Source organism: Triplophysa dalaica, chromosome 2 (assembly GCF_015846415.1).
Source record: "Triplophysa dalaica isolate WHDGS20190420 chromosome 2, ASM1584641v1, whole genome shotgun sequence".
NCBI classification, from domain to species: Eukaryota; Metazoa; Chordata; class Actinopteri; order Cypriniformes; family Nemacheilidae; genus Triplophysa; species Triplophysa dalaica.
The window spans coordinates 22,324,409-22,341,908 of NC_079543.1; the positions used below are offsets into that span (position 1 = coordinate 22,324,409).

At 37.7% G+C, this 17,500-nt stretch overlaps 1 protein-coding gene across 2 annotated transcripts in view; it reads left to right on the forward strand.

The window, feature by feature from the left end:
• The first annotated feature begins 9,815 nt into the window (after positions 1-9,815).
• The window catches only part of dlc1 (DLC1 Rho GTPase activating protein), an 85,923-nt gene continuing 78,238 nt past the window's right edge, over positions 9,816-17,500 (forward strand). Inside the window, exons 1-2 of one of the 2 annotated variants that reach the window (XM_056771371.1) lie at positions 9,816-10,294; positions 11,298-12,654. In XM_056771371.1, coding sequence (XP_056627349.1) covers positions 11,371-12,654 — 1,284 coding nt within the window. In that variant the 5' untranslated portion in view covers positions 9,816-10,294; positions 11,298-11,370. Of the gene's footprint in view, positions 10,295-10,833; positions 12,655-17,500 lie in introns of those variants that run through there. The other variant, XM_056771380.1, reaches the window with a different exon arrangement.

Genomic DNA, 17,500 nt, shown 5'->3' on the forward strand with positions numbered 1-17,500 from the left:
ATTGGCCATTAGAAAAAGATGAATATATGCTGCATATATATGATACTGAGAAGAAAAATAATAATTTTCAGTCATGTGCTCTTTACTAAACTTCCAAGTATTTAAGATTACAGTTAATACACATACTGGATGGATAAGCAATATCGAACGCACACACGCGTGTGTCTTTAAAATCCTTTTTCCATTCTCCTCTAAGTGAATCAGTCCTCTCCTCTAATGCATATTTGCATCAGGTCTCTCCAGGGACAGGACTGGACTGGAGTGATCCCAGGCTCAGCTGCCCTCTCTGGGCTTCATCTCTCAAGCAGGTGTCCTCGCTCGGTGGTGTCTGTTCTCATCAGCCTCTCATACACAGAGGAACCTGCCAGATCTCAGGGGAAGATTCAGGAAACTCTGCTTGGAGGAGACTTTTTATTGTGTGTTGTGTATTGCAAGTTTCTGGGAAGTTTTCAAGTCTGTGCAATCCATACAAGTCAAGAGGTAAGATAATTCAGTTTTTACTAGGATGAACTATGTGTAACTGTCTGTTGTGAGGACTGTAGGGATAGTATATATCCAGTGCAAAGAACAAAAACATTCAATGGTGTAATTTCTCTACAATGCTTCCAAATTGACTTTAATGAACTATTTTCAATGCAAACATTTAAAAAGGCTTAAGACCCCAATAACATGGTTAATGGTTTGTTAATTTAATGGTTTGAAGAAGGTACATCATCATCCCACACTATCTACATCAGCTACATTGCTAAAGGGATGTCAAGGGTTAAACAGCGTTACTTTGTAGTCTTAAATTTGACCGGCTTTTTTTTGGGAACAAAGATAACAATTTTGACCCAGTCTAAATAAAACAATTTAGACAACTGATATACAAGTCAATTATAAAATTGATTTGTGCACAATGCAGTTCATGTATAGCCTATTTTGCTTTATGGACTACAATGGGAGAAATTGATCAACACTTTAGGTCACATGAGCATCAGTGATTATTTTCTTTTGTTGTATTAAAATGATCAGTACAAAAGTAGTTTATTCAAGTGTTCTTAAGTTAAGAATAAGAATATACTTGTATATATCAGTACAATTATAGTTAATTGTACATTATATCTCGATTACAAGAATAAGTATTCTCACTACTAGTTTAGTGAAAGTATTCTTCAAAGTGTATAAATAAATATTATACTATAAATAAAACAATGTGCTACAAGTATTGAACTAAAAAAAGCTATCAGCATTCTTGTGACTTCACTTGTTGTAGTTGCAGTACAAACGAAAAACAAAGGCTAGTTGTAAATAAGTTGTGAGTTCAAAGTTTACTGTTACACTTAAAGTATACTTAAAAGTACACTTTTATCAACTAAAAATATTAATATTACCTTAAGTGAAAATAACTTGACTATAATTAATCAATGTGATAAGTAGTATTAAAATGACAAGTTTACTGCTACGTTAATATTAGTATTTTTACAACATAAAGAAGGCCTATACCAAAAAGGTACATGAACTTAAATTTCATTATATACTTATATACTTGTATACTTATTTTGTAAGTGAAAGTACTTCTCTTTTATGTAAAATCCAATCTTTACATTCATGTTGAACTGTGTACAGACAGAAACTGTTCTCTAATGCATCAATTGGAGAGGAAATTTTTTCTCCTCCAGTCGGTCCACAAGTTCATTTGCAGTGAAATGTTTTCTAGATCTTTAAATGGCCTGTAATGACAAGGGTTGTCCTGTATTTTATTCAGTGTTCGGGATGCTGGAGTGTTCTAGAAAGGCTACCACTAGTTTTATTTATGTTTTATAACCACTCTCTTTTCCCCGTTAAACCACACGGTCATCACACTGCTGTTGGCACTAACCGGCTAGCATATCTCCAACCTAAAATTTATCGTCATGTGGGAGTGTTTATTGTATGTTTAGTGTATCGCACATATGTCAGTGTTTGCCTGTAAGAAGCGTTCACCACTTTACTTAATAGCTTCATTCCAAAACCCATTAAAATCACCTTCTATTGCAGCAATGTACCTGAAATGGAACCTCATAAGGGACTGAGGTAAAATGCGCTTCAAGGGCTGCGACTTCAATAATGGTCGTTCATGTGTGAAACAGATAAAAGAGTCGATTCAAATAGTCTCACATTTGCTTGTCACAAATCTGACATCAGGAAAGACAAGCAATGATAATACTGGAAAAAAAATATGTTGCACAAATAAGTATTGGATGAATAAAATTAAATAATTGAATGTTAAATGTACGTATAAATCGAAGATTGACTATTGAATTCATATTTCATTGTAAGACTATAGGATTGGTTTTTCCAAAGGAAGACACCTGAAATGTTACCTTATAACTGTCATCTGGTTCGGCTATATTTCATGTATGAATTTGAAATGTCGTGTTTTTTTCCAGAAATTCCAGAGAACACTGAGCTCGAGTGAGAGAACTGAAAATGGTATTGTTTTTTCAGCCCAGGTTTATTTATGTCGATCTAAAAGGTTCAACGTGTAATGTTATACTTCCCCTACAGATCTCATTTGCTTGTCTTAATGCATCCGTGCTGTGGAATTTACATACTTGGCTTGTCTTTATTCGACAACATCTCTTTGAGACAGATTTTTATAAACCCGTCACCGCGGTGGCTAATCTCCTTTGTTGTGAAAGCTAATGAGATTAAGCGTACAGGCCGACGAACTTCCACACGCAGTTTGTTTCTCACATGTTCCCCTTTAACCTCCAATCTAACTCACGCTCCTCACGTGCATGGCCGCTAGTCTTCCTTTGAGGCATTTCCCTGTCATGCTGCTGTGGCAACCGTATCCAGGGACAGCACTGTTGCTTGGACCTCTTCTGAGGCAACAGTGCCAAACGCTGACAGCGTCCCGAATACACACTTATATATGCTCTTGTTGTCCAAGAGCCCATCTGGCCAGATGTATGGCTACAAGGATGACTAAAGCTCTCTCTGTGACTCATACTGAGACTCTGAAAATATACAAGTATTTTCAACCATAAAATAGACAATGAATATTTCCATTTTGATGAGGAATTGTTCAATACTTCCTTTTTATGAATAAGATGGGACGTTTAAAAGCCGTAACCTTCCCGTAACGTGCACAAGACGTTGTTTCTTTATAGTCAAACGCATTTTTGCGGACAGTATGACCACTATAAAAATAAACATGATTCAAGGCACTTGAGAGATTCTTTACAAGTGTGAGCAAGATCCATGTGTATTCAGTCTCTCTATCTCTCTGCATGGTATAATGCAACCTTGTCTCTGGTCTCATGCTTCCATATTCATTTCATTTAGGCTGTGGGTCAGATGGCTTTAATTTCTCTGACTGCACTCCGGCTGGCCGAAACGCTGATGCAATAATGTGGCAACAATAGAAAGCTGTTCATGCTGTGGGGAGCTGTGCTGGACAGGCTCTGTTTTGGCTTCGCTTTATTCTAAGTTTGATTTGTTTGTTAGGTTTGCATCCACAATACATCATTGAAGTTCGATCCTTTGAGCTCAACATGTTCGATTGTTTGCAGATTGTTCGCAAATGCCCCAAGCATTAGCTAGATGTTATAAAAGAGTCTTGTTTAATCCATAAGGTGTTTGTTTCGTGTTCATTCCTTCGATGTGCTACTCACACAAATGATCTACATCATAGCCTACTTAACAATCTTACAAGGAACACGCTTGTGCTATTTGCAGATGTTTCTGTTCCCTTAAAGATAATGCATTTGATGCGTTAATGCAAACATGGATCTGTATAATTGGCCCGAAATTGCCTGAAATGCTGACGTTATATGTGATGTTATGAAAGATTACATTATTCTTCAGGTAAATGCATTTTACATTCATTGAATTATGTTACGCAAGATAACGTCTGAACACATCACTCTGCTGTTGAGGCATATCATCGTATGTGTGTTATACAATTTTGTGCTAGGTAATCTCATAAGCTGGTACAAAGGTCTAACCTGTTCCTTATTTGTTTTCTATATCCATACTCATATGGCAGGAGACACACACACAAACTGAGGCAAGAGGACTGTAACAAAACTGTCGAAGCTGACCTGAGCTAACCTTCAACTGTGATCACTCCAACCAAAGAATCCACACTGCCACCTGCTGGAGTCCTCAGGTAAAGACAGCATCTGCATAGCACCTACTGTACATGGACACTTATTATTAATGCATGTCATATACAACAATGACAATGTATAACAAATGGAGGCAACAATGTGCCACATGATGTTATCTTGTATTTTGCTGTGTACTGTACTACGCATTCAAGATCATTTTAGAGACTTCATCTAACATTGAGAAGGTTTTGGCTGTGTATGTATCATCAGTCCAAGCTCAAAAAGATCAAACTATCAGTTTTTGCCGTTTACCACACGAGGCTCTGTTTCCATTGAATTTAATGAGTGCAACCCGTCTAAAAGACAAACACACACAGGGTGTTAATGATGTAAACTGTGGGCAAACCCACCCCCTACTGACCCACTTAGTGTATCCAAACAGACAAAATCATCAACAACTTATTTTAGAGTTATTATTTATTTATCTCTGGTCTTGTCGTAATGTTTTCTCATTTTATTTGTTTCCCTTTTCATTTGGGCATTTTATTTTGTGCGGTCAGTAGCTGAAACACGAGATTCCTTATAGATTTCCAGGTTCATTAACGCCCACTCCTGTCATTATGATTTCCAGCGATTTGATTGGTCGATTCTTCTCATCATTCACTGATGGGAGCTTACAGCCTGCTTCGGGGAAGGAACATAAGCAGGTGAAATCTCCTTGGCTCTTTTTAGTAGAACATAAGAAGGCTTGAGCATGTTGTAATTGTGTTTCGTGTAAAGAGATGGATGGAGTAAATGAATGCTGCGAACACTGAATGAATGAATAAAAGGAGAGAAAGAGAGATGAATAGCTTATTGGATAGACAGGTGTGCTTTTCTTGGAGCACAGTCCATCAGAATAGACTTCAGACTGGAGGTTGTGCCAATTTGTGTCCTTTTTTGCTGCTTCCTACACACACAAATCATCTCAGCAATACACATTTGTTCCCACCCATGACGTTAGTTGAGATTTCATGGTCTGTGGGCATTTGAAAGGCTTTTCTACCAAGAACCTATGGCAGTGCTTCTGGGTCAATGCATCCTGGGAGTTTGAGGTCCCGTGGGCAGCCCAGCGTTTGAATGACCAGCCACACAGGAAAATATGATCAAGTGTTGGGGATGGAAAAGAGAGAGAGAGAGAGAGAGAGAGAGAGAGGAAGATCAGTCCTAATTAAAACCGACTTGTTTAAAAACCAAAGCTTTCAGACGTGTTAAAGTGTTTAATGAGCTGGAGGAAAACTGCCCACATCTAATGACCAATGATGCCCCTTTTCACACGATGCAGGAAAACACATCTTACCCGACATCATCTTTTTCTCGCTCTTCCTCCGTCAATCCTCAGAAGATCACTCACTCAGAATGTCTCTCACACATAAAAACACACACAGTAACGATGATAAATTGTAGACAACATTTCTTTTGAAGGCTCAAACCTCCGCTAGTTTAGAAAAAATGTCAGAATTTTTACACTTTTTTTGTGCATTACAAGAGTGTTCCAGGTGGTTCTTGGTGATTGCCAATGCCAAGTGAAAAAAACACACATCTTTGAAATTATGGGTCACAGATATGGATTCGGGTCTATGGTATTAGCCTATGGTATTTTTCTGCGCCTTGTTAAATATTTCATGAGGCAAAAAACAGGCAAAAAGCCACTTAAGAAGTAATTTATGCACATGCAAGAAAAGATCAGTAATTTGGTATTATATGTTGTAGGATGATGCCGCGGCCACACTAGACCTTTAGAATGCTACGTTTTTATGCAGAGCCCTGCCTAAATGTGCTGAAGGCAGCACAAAATGTTGATGAAAAAATTAACATTGAAATATCATACAAAGTTCATTTAAAGATTCTGACATATTTGCACTGTTAATGTTGTTTTGTTATTTTAAAGGAGCTATGTGTAGATTTTAGCAGCAAATTGCATCCAACAGCTTACTCCACTGCAACCTTCTCTTGCAAAGCATTATGGTGGCTGACACAGGACGAACATGTCTTCACGTGTCAGCTTCTTTGTTGAAGGAGATAACATATATACAACACACGCTCTGTAGAGCAGTGTGTATGTTTGGGGATGATGTGGAAACAACATAGCAAATTCCATGTAAAGGAACCCGCTGTGTATGTAGGTCGAAATAGCTCATTCTAAGGTAATAAAAACAACGCTTCAGTAAGGTCTTTATACACCTCAGAAGACATATAGTTATATTAATTATATTGCATTTCTGTCAATCAGTCCTGCGAAATATTACATATAGCACCTTTAAAGCTATATTGGGCAAAATTGAATTTTGCAATATTATCATTATTATTAGAATTTCCTCCAATATAAAAGGTCACGTTGTGGCGTATTGATCTCCTATGGTATTTGAAACACATTGTCACTCGCTAAAAATTCACAGGTCAAGTTACACCAAAGTTGACCTTTGGAACTGCCATATCTATTAAGTCAATGGAAAAATAGTCAGGTATTATCACAGCATATTACTTTTAAGTGTGTGTGAGTTTTTCTAATTATGAAGAAAGGTCCTCATTACAGTTCCATTGTAGCATAAAGTTTAACGACTAATGAGGCTTATACTATCTGTTATTCAATAACTGTTTTTTATCAATAACTTTACATCAAACTCTGGTGACCTTGCATTAAACTAAACAAAACAAACATTTAATCATTAAATACTTAATTTAATTGAACGTGTTTTATTAAATGCAGCTTTTAGTCAAGGAATGAATCAATATGTCAAATTGAAACAAATAGCCTAATAAACTAATGCAAATTAATAAATCAACCGCAAATCCAGCTTAATGCACATACTGTAGATGGTGATATTTTTCAAAAGCGGTAGAGTTTTGAAAACAAATGAAAGTATTATCATGCAAACTGTTCGAGTTAACATTTGTTGTGAAAAAAACATTAAGGTGAATAATGATAAACATTCAAAATAATTTACCAATTTAAATTGCCATCAAAAATATAATTACCCAAAAAGGACAGAGCAATTTACTCAAAGTCGATATTGATTTAGAAAGAAGATTGTATATTCAGTGTGGGGGGATAAGGCCATCCTCAACTATGAATCAGCGTACATTCAGATTTAGTGCACAATTGTACCTGATCTAGGTCCCTTGCATGAATAAACTATCTCTTCCTCTCTCCCCTCCCTGAGTGAAACTTTCCATCGGCCTTGTGTGGTTCCCCTCTTCAAACTGGCCTTCCACCAATAATAAACTATACGGCGGAAGAATGTGGGAGCATTTCCTCTGGATCTCTGAGCAATGCTTATGGAGCACAGGGCAGACCAAATGGGACTTGGGTGTTCTTCATGAATGGGTCATTCTTTATTCCGCGTCATGTGACTAATGATGCTGTTACGTGAGAGCGGAACTCTCATGGGCTTATATGGTCATATTTCCGTTCTGGCTGAACATGTGTGGGTGTGTTTGAGCATATTCTAATAAAGATGACAGGCCCTCCTGTGCTACACACACACACACAATCTGTCTACCACCTGGAACGTTAAACACTGTAAAAGTATATTCATGGCTTACCCCAGCATGATTTATGCAGCTGAGAAGGTAAATATTTCAACAGTTTTTGAGTGTATGAAACGTATTTCAGTATTAAACAGAAAATTGTTTGAACTTGGAACACAAAAGGATTTATTCTCAGAATGTCAAAACTGGTCCTGTATTTTAAATGCAATTTGGAGCTTAAATATATATTGCAGTCTTATTGAAATTATTTCACCTTACATGCCAAATGAAAGACTAATGCGTCACATTTTTTCTGAGTTCTTAAAAGTGTTTCTTTCTCATTATTATTATTATGGTTATGCCCTATATGGCAAAGGGCACCCAAGATTACAACTGATGCAAAAAAAATAAGAGAATGACTCAACCTAGTTAAAACAGTCCGATCTAGACCAATATAGAACCGTGTGTATTTATGAGTTAATGTGATGTTTGGCCTCTGGTCAATGGAACAGGAATAAGAGGTTAAGAAATGTTAGAATTAGGACAGTACAGCTTTCCCATGAAAAGATCCTGCAAGCAAACTAAAACACACACAAATCTCCTGTGTGTATTTAATTATTTTGCTTAACAATCATGGATGGATTAAATGAAGAGATTGGTCCATGTGAGATCTGTTTATCTGTTTGAAATGATTAATTGTGTCTGTTTCCAGTTTGCATATATGAAACATGTATGGTCACAAAAGGTTAATTCACAGCTCACTGAAATAACAATTAGAGAAAAGACACATGGATTTCACATGTTTTTTAACATGTGACTTCCATGGGTTACGCATGGGATTAGGCACTTCATTTATTATAAATACAAATAACAATAGACACGAACCGTGACAAACCGTGAAGTATATTCAACACCCTTCTGGCCCCTATTTTTATAAGTTCAGTTATTATTTAAAATGTTATTATTTAAAATAACAAAATATAATAACAATACTGTTTTGTAAAGTGCTTAAGAAATATGAATTATATTATAAAACATGATATAAGTTATATTATTGTTTTTATTATTATTCAAATTAACACAATTAATACACATATTTCATATTTTTAATAATAACAAAATAATTAAATATTACTTGGCTGTTTTCCCTTCAGTCTGTAAGGGTTCCAGGTCCTTTCCCTTTGAAATAACGGAAAGTGAGAGTGAGAGAAAAAGAGAGGGAGAGAGTGACTGTCAAGCAGCATGTCTATATTAGGCAATGAATGGGCTTCTCACACACTGAAATACATTATACCTTGTTTTCTTTTGAAGCTGTTCAAGAACAAGCAAGCTACTGTCAATGAGTTTATTTGCGATTTGCTACAACGTCTAGAATTTAATTTGTATATTATTATTATTATTATTATCAACAAGTATTATTGAATCAAAGTAAAATAAAGATATTTGTATTATTTATAATTACTGAAGAAAATATTATTATTATTATCATCAAGTATTATTGAATCAAATTAGAATAAAGATATTTGTGTTATTTGTTCTTACTGAAGAAAAACATTTATTTTTCTTTCAAGTGTTTGTGTAAGGATGTTTGAGCGGTTGCATTAGCCACAGAAATGGATGCCAAGGCATTACTGCAATCTTACTTGGCTCTCAGATCCAAACCTTTACGCAGCACCCAGTCTGCTTCTAATCAAAACCAACTGCTGAATGCTTTAACCAGTGAACACGCTGTGATACACACACACATACACTCAAAGGCGTGGAAAGAGAGCGTGTGTGTTTAAATGTCAGTGAAAGGAAATGTGGAGGAATGTGACATGGAGATTTTATTGGAAGAATCAAACTTTAGGAAACAGCAGCGTAAGGAGAAAAAAGGAAGATAAAAGATAAAGAGATGGGAGAAGTTGTCCGTTTTCAGAAGTGTAAAGCCATAAAGATGCATTGAACAGCCTGGTTTCTAAACAGACGTGTGAGAGATGGACGAGTAGAGACGTGGAGTAAGAGAAACTGTGACTCAGAATGAAGGATGAACGAAAACAGTCATCCCTCCTGGCATGAGCGCTCAGCGTGAGTGAACGACCCCTAATGCCATCAAGATGATAACAGGCGACACAACAGAACTCTCCGAGTTTCAAGCTCCGCACATTTCCTTCTCCTCCTACTCGTTGCTTCTAAGATGAAAAAGCACCAGTGGGAACCGACCGCCATCAGTGATCTCCCCAGGAGAAGACTCCCTCATCCATTTCTTGGAGTTCTTGCATCGGCTCTAATCCGTGTGAGACAAACACAAATTGGTTGCAGGACCAATTCGGGATGGTAATTCAAGCACTGACAGTTCCATAAAAAAGTGCCGAAGAACCAATTTAAAGGGCTGTCAAGCTGAATTCATGTTTGATTTTGTTGTTGGAATTCTTACCTCTAATAGTACTGGAACTTTGATTTTCTTATTTCTCTTGGATGCAACAATTGTATTTATTGGACTTTGATTGCGCTGGACTATAGAAATGCTTTGACCCCTGGACACGAATGACCGCTATGTCCTGGCGGGCTGGACAACAGAGTCAGCTGTGTGAGAGGGTGAGCTCACAGCACAGTGGGGAGAGGGGGTAACTGGCTGCTCCATCGCCACGGACAGACAGTGCAAACACACTGACACACTCATAAGGCCGAGGGAAGAAGAGAAGAAGAAGTGGAGAAATTTCCAGGTATGCTTAGACTCACCATCAGCTTTCGTTTTTTTCTTAAACTCTTTCGTGTCTTACTGTCATGTTAGTGTTTTGTATACAAATTAAGATATTTAATTACTTTATTAGGCACTACACTTTTGCGCCAGCTTTTAACCACTCTCAGACATTACCAAACATACACAAAGTAAGATAGAGAAGAAAGTCGTTACGGAGTCGCTTTGAGACAAGATAAAAGTCTTTAACGAAAACAAACCAGGAAAACTGCGCTCTCCCGTTTCTCTCATGCTGGACCCAAAGACCAGATGTTCCACAGAGGGAGTGACTTCTGTCCAGATGTTATAAGAATGTCCTTCTTCTGAACACCAGCCACTAACCGCTAACTTCACTTAGACGTCAAGGAGACCTATCTGGCGTAGGGGACTGCGAGAGCTCTTGCCATTTCACCGCGCTTTGCGGTTTCCAAGCAGCCTTTTATTACTGCACTTCTTTCCATTTCGGAACTTTCCTTCGGGTGTAATTTGAAATAAAAGTCAGCGTACGGTGGCTAATCACTGAAGAATGGCTCAGTGCGAAACGTAGAGGTCTTACTGTACTTTTGAGTGGGTGAAGGGTCTGGTAAAAATCTTGGCTGACTCAACCTTTGGCGCGAGGGTCTGTTTAAGGATTCATTTTTGTAACTGTGTTTGAAAGCACAGTCTTTTTGTGTACGCTGTGGGAATTGTAGATAATCTTTACTGCATTAATGATATAATAATGATGTCAAGACCCACTGACTTTGGATGACTGATTGTTGGTTTGTGGTTCAAAACTGAAAATCAAATGTATTGAAATTATCAATCCGTTCAAATAAGTGGTTAGAAATTGGTTTATGCATTTCAGAGAACAGGCTCTTCAGAGCACTTGAGATTCAATGTCAACAACACAATTTTCTCTAGTTTTATCAAGCATAAAGATCATATTACTTAAAAGTGAAATTCTCTCTCTCTTTCTCTCCCTCTCTCCCCCTTTCCTACTACACTAGGACCAGTATCTGGTTTTGTGCTTTACGTGGGTCATCATAATAAGGCTCTATGGGCTAGCAAAGGAATTTGGCCATGCCTGTTGCCATACGTAAGAGGGACTGGGAGGACCATGTGATCCCACGCTCAGGACTAAAATACAGTTATGATGACCTGGACTTAGTCTGCTGCCATGCCATCATTGTGGGCCGAGAGAACCCTTTCAGGGGGCGCAGTAGGATTAGGTGTGCCTCAATGCCAGAATGTGGCCGGACTTCAGTGTTCCTCCGGGATGACGTGGAAGATAGTCTGAGAAGGATAAAGACAAAAGTACAAAATTTAGAGGATCAAACTACATCAAACTTTGTGAAGGACCGATCATTGATGCCTAAGGGACATACTGGAGCCATAGCACATGAGACAGCAAAGCATATCAGTGCCCGAGATAGCGAGCTACCTTCAGACCGTGTGGCAGATCAAGATGAATTGCAACATTCTACCGTGCGAAATTCGCAAACTCATGATGAAGATCACGACGATAAGGACCTAAACAAGGATAAAGTGTCTGCTTCCCAAAAGCTGTCACTTTTGGAGCTTCCAACTGCAGTATTGGCCCATATAGAGGAAGCAAGTGATTTATCAAATGCTTTGAAGACTAAGGGCAATATCTCCTTTAACAACTCTGTCAAAGTGGATTGTTGTGAACTAACTTCTACAAAAAGTGAAACTTCTGTGGAATTACTTGAAATCACAGAATCCAATGCGAAGGTCACTGCGGGTAGTCGAACTTTATTACCTGATCACACGAGTACCGCAAACTCAATGATAGATTTAACTAAACAACCTCCCACTTCGGATTTACAACAAAAAGCTGCTGACCCAAAAAATATTGCGCAAGGACGGTGTTGTGAAACTTGTTCAAGAAGTTGCAAAGTTAAATGCCCAAACACAAACTTTGCTACTGTAAATTTACCATCAACCCTTCAATTGACTGATGAACACAGTTTAGATGCTTATAAAGAAACTTTAGAGCATAAGCATGATAAAATACAGGCAATAATAGATAGTGACACTCAAAAGGATCATGAGATGTTAAAGGATGGTGGCTATAATCAACCCGCTGGTGAAACGTCTCTCGTGGAGTCACATGGAAAATTTGACACCATGGATATGTGGCATGACTGCTCCTCAAAGCTCCACACCATTCATGAAGGGTCAGGAGATGATGCTTCGGCTCAGATTTTAGCAGAAATACCAGAACATCAGACATGTATCGATTTGAGAAGCCATGGTAATGACGAGCATTTAAAAACCGAGCCTTCAAATATTAATCCATCTAAAGATCCAGAAAGTTCCCTCGTCAAACTTCGTGCAAGAAAGGTAAGATTGAATGGTGTTTAAATCTGTTTGTAAGTAAACATTGGTAAAAAAAGCAATGTTTTGATTGAGCCATACTAGCAACGTCTAGTATAAAATATATGACGATAAATCTATTTTCTAACATAGACAATGTGGTTTGCCTACACAGTATACTGTATGAAGAAAGGATTTTCCCCACAAGAATGTTTTTGTGTAATGTGTGATGTCTATGAAGGTCATGAATCAGTAGGGGGGATTCTGAGGGGGATTTCCACATAAATAGTCCATAAAAAGCAATTATGCACACTAATAATTTGATTTTTTTTATAAAATGGTCCAGATTAATGCATCACAATATTTCAGTCAGTGTTTCATTAAAAAATTGTATTCTGGAGTTTTTGCAACCTTTTTTAAGGAAAGGATGTTAATGGAGAGAGAATGGGGAAATGGAATGATAATGCACGTTGGATTCATGTCTTCATCTAGCCACTAAGCTAATATGACTTTTGCCTGGTAGATGCTACACGGACCATAACATTCCACAGACTTGCGTTGAAGGAGAATCCTAAATCACATTAAGGGGAATAATACCAAAGTAAATTGCAAATGGGACCTTTTAACTTCGTGCATAGAATTGCACAGACTTGTGGTGGGGTGACTACCCATAACTCCCTTAAATGAATGTAGTGAATTCTGTGTGTTTAAATACAACTCACATTTTCTTTTAAAAATCTAATATCTTGTGCTCCAAGGCATGCTGGATTTTATTTAAGCCAGTCTCCAATACACACACACAAACAGATACACATTTGTATAAAGAGATATTGGTAATAGAATTCCAGCATGTCCCTTCGGTGGACACTTACCTTTCTTTTTGTTCCATGTTTGTGCTTGCTTGTATACACAAATCTCATAAAGGGCATTTATAAAGCGCCTTGCTTTTCAAACACCAAGTCTTAAATCACTATGCCGGCAACACCTTTGAAAGCTATGACATCACAACGGCTTACATCTCTGGCCATGGGCATCTTTGGAATGCAGTTCGGTCCCAGAAAAACCGCCGTCATTATACTAAAATGGCAGGGAAAGAGTTTGTGTGTGCGAAAATACATACCACCTCTGCATGACAAATTGCTGTATGCTATATGTGAAAGGTGTTGTAAATATCGACTGTTGTGGGTGTGCTTGTATGCATTTATATATTTTTGCCTTTTTGTGTGTGTATGTGTTTGTGTGGGTGATTGACAGCGGCCCGTCTTGCCAGCCCCGGTCCCTTGAGTAGGTCTCTCATAGCCCTTTCTGTTTATTCATCCTGCCCTATTCCACAAGACCCTGGAGGCGTCGTCCAAAGCACAGTCATTATTTATATAGCAGGATCCATTAGGCAGGAATCAGCCCAAGCACAACACGCCATGCTGTGTAATTGTCATTTATTTGTGAGGCTGAAGTCCTGGGCTGGTGACTGGAGTTCTTATGGGGATTTGTGTTTGTTGCAGAGCAGTAGAGTGAATGCAAGCCATTTAAGGGCCTGAACGACTATATTCTGCTGCTAATGGATACATGAGCTATTAGGAATTGAAGGATTGAGTGAGGAATGGGAGTCGAAGAGTGTGGGAGAGCATGTTTGAACGATGACACAATGGATTCTCCGTATCATCTCTAAGATTGAAGCATTTTGTAAGAAAGATGCAAAGAATTGCTGACTTGACATCACAAAAGTGTTAATGATGGAGAAAATAAGACCAATGCTTAGGTCTTTTATGCTTTAATATCACTTAAGATATCTCATATCATAGACGTAATTGTTTTCTTCTCAGCCCTCCTGTTACTGCATACTATATGCACACTTTAAATGTCGAATTTTGGACATTTTTAATTCGGGGCTCACAAGTTTAGCCAAACCTGTAGACACACATTGAATGGGCTGGATTGTGTCAGTCTGGGGATTTATCAGGGAGTTGAAGTATGAATCTGGGCTTCATGGTGGATTTGAGATTCTTGGAACTGCATAAGTGGCACTAACACAGCGACTGTTTCGAAAAGTACTCCTCAGATTGAGCAACTGTCTGAGATCACCTTCTCTTGGGTTTGGGTGTGTGTATGAAGTTGTGTTTGTGAAATTGTGCTTAAGGTTCAAAAAGTTGTAATTATACAATGTGTGACAGAAATCTACACATTATTTTATTAAATATTCATCAGCTGGGAAACCTGTCTCACCTTGAAATTTGGGCCTCACCACACAGCAATGTTGGTCCTCAAGACAAAGTACCAGATGAACCAACATGAATCATTCTAGACTACACATAGTCATTCATTTCCAAGCTGATCGTTTCCAAAGAGCTGCTATGAAAAGCTGAAGAATGGTATTGCTCAAGGCTAAATAAAGAGTATTCATCATGTAGTTTATTTTGAGCTTCATCATTAAATCATCATGATTATTGTACTTTTACTCAATACATTTATCCTTCTAATGGGTCAAAAGTAATCTTTAAACTCGGTGTGATGGAATGACACACTGTATACTGTATATCAGAAACAAATTTACAAACCATGGCTGTCCTGTCCGTTGGAAACCTTGTATGTCTAAATTCACTGTTTTTCACGAAAGAGAGAGACACTGCTCTTTTTCAATGATCACATACTGCGTTGCCAAAGTTGAAAAGCCATTTTTAATACTTTTATTTTTTAAATATTTGCTAAACCCAGTGATGAACCAATGGTGACAAATAATGATGATTTATTAAAAAAAATCACAAAATAGACACATGGTTTCAGAAGGAGTGAGTTCGCATACAGTTTGTGTGATGTATGTGTGTTAAACAGATGTTTGGTACACCATAGATGTAAAGCACATACATGTAATGGACATTAAATCTGTAGCATGCGTCATTGGGCTTCATGGTGCCAACACACAGACTTCCACCCCTTTAAGTGTTTCGTCAAACACAGGGCTCCATTGTGGTTTAGGTGGTAGATTAGAATGTCCTGGGCTGAAGAACGTTGGTACAACATTGGCCCCCATTGACTTAGATATGGGCACAAAACCTCTGAGACAATGCTCATATTATCATCTTGTTTTGTGTTCCACAGAAGATAGTCTTAAATATAGGGTTTGAATGACATGATGGTGAATAAATAATGACAATGTTTATTGTTCGGTGAAATTAGACTTTAAAAGCATCCATTTCATGTTAATATGCAGTGCCAACTATATCACTGTGACAATAAACTAACTTATAGCTGAATAAAAGACTTTTGTTGCTATGCATTTTTGCAGCATAAATGTGTTCGTTTAAATAGTCTGACAACAGTGGCTCAACCAATGACATGAGTTTGAGCCAGGACATCCTGTTTAACCAACAGTACACGAACACAACACACCAATTGGCATATAACATCAAAGAGTGATTTACAGTAAGTGCAAACGGGTCTGTATGCTTTTTACTCCCAATGTACACTCTGAAAATGCCAGGCTGGCTTGGTAACATATGTTTAAAAAACAACCAACTGTTGGGTTATGAATTAATCTATGCTGGGTCTTTACTTAACCATGGCTTGAAACAACCCAAGATTTGTTAAATTGACCGAAAGCTTGTTTAGTCCATATTTTATCAAAAAAATATATTGAAAATATATTTTTGTAAAATGCAAACACAACTTCTTTTGAACGAACAAAGATGCTTTTTGGGTCTTGATGGTGCAGCTAGCATGTCAGCAGGGGTAAACTATCCAAACCTTGTCCTCGGGTGTCAAAACACCAAGTGTCCTGTAGGCCAGATGTTCAGTATCCTGTTTACAAAAATGTTGAAAATCCCATTCTGTGCTTCTCTCCTTATCAACAAAGGCAAAAAGCCTTTTTCAAGAGCTGGTGGTTTGCATTCTGGGTGTTTGCAAACTACAGTGTTTGGATGTAGTATTATTTTTGTCCTGCATGTGAAAGGTTAGACGCATTTCAACACATTCCGTATCCCTTGAGCTGAACAAGCTAAAAGAGAAAATTGCTTCATCTATGTTTTAAACTATGGGTCAAATTTCCTGCTAGAGGCTCTTGTACGCGAAGCATCTGATGCCCCTCAGCCTTTAGTTCCCCTGCCTTTTGTTTTAAATTGCAGCAATTCGCAATCAATTATTCAAGTGGGAACTCAAACCTGGGCAGATAGTTCAGATGTCTCTTGTATTATGAAATGCTTTATAAACCACCAACCACCAAAACAAGATTAGAAATGTTTGCCAGCAACATGGGGCATGAAGTTGACCCAACATGTATAATGGAAGGACTTTAAGTCCATTCTTCAAACTGTAGTGCTCCCTTTTCAAATACTGTATAACCTTGATCGCGCACGTGTGTGTGTCTACTAAACAATCCTTTGAGGACAAATTTGTCGCTAGAGTTGAGATAAATCTGACAAAATAGTCATTGGGGTTTCTGTTAGAATTATACTATAGTTATTCTTATATTGTATGAAAACCACAGAAATACTGCATATTGTATGTTTCTATTTGTACAGATAGTTAATCTGAGTTTATATAAAAAAATATTTATATTAATATTGCACAGAGGTTTTTGCAAGTTGAATTGAGGTTATGCGGAAAATAATAATTTGTGTCTCCTTGAACATTGGAGCTCTCAGACTGCCATTATGTAACAATTTCCTAAACATAAATCAGGAATGAAAAGTTGAAGCCCTCTTCCCATAAACCATCCCATAATGCACTCTATGATCTTAATAGGTCTTAATAACCAGCCAAATACTTTACATACTTTAGTAAATGAGTTTACAGAAAAAATTATGTTGTCAATTGATACCATTTCCTAATAATGTCTGATTGATTCATGTTTGTACAAGTTCAACTTTTTTTATGAATC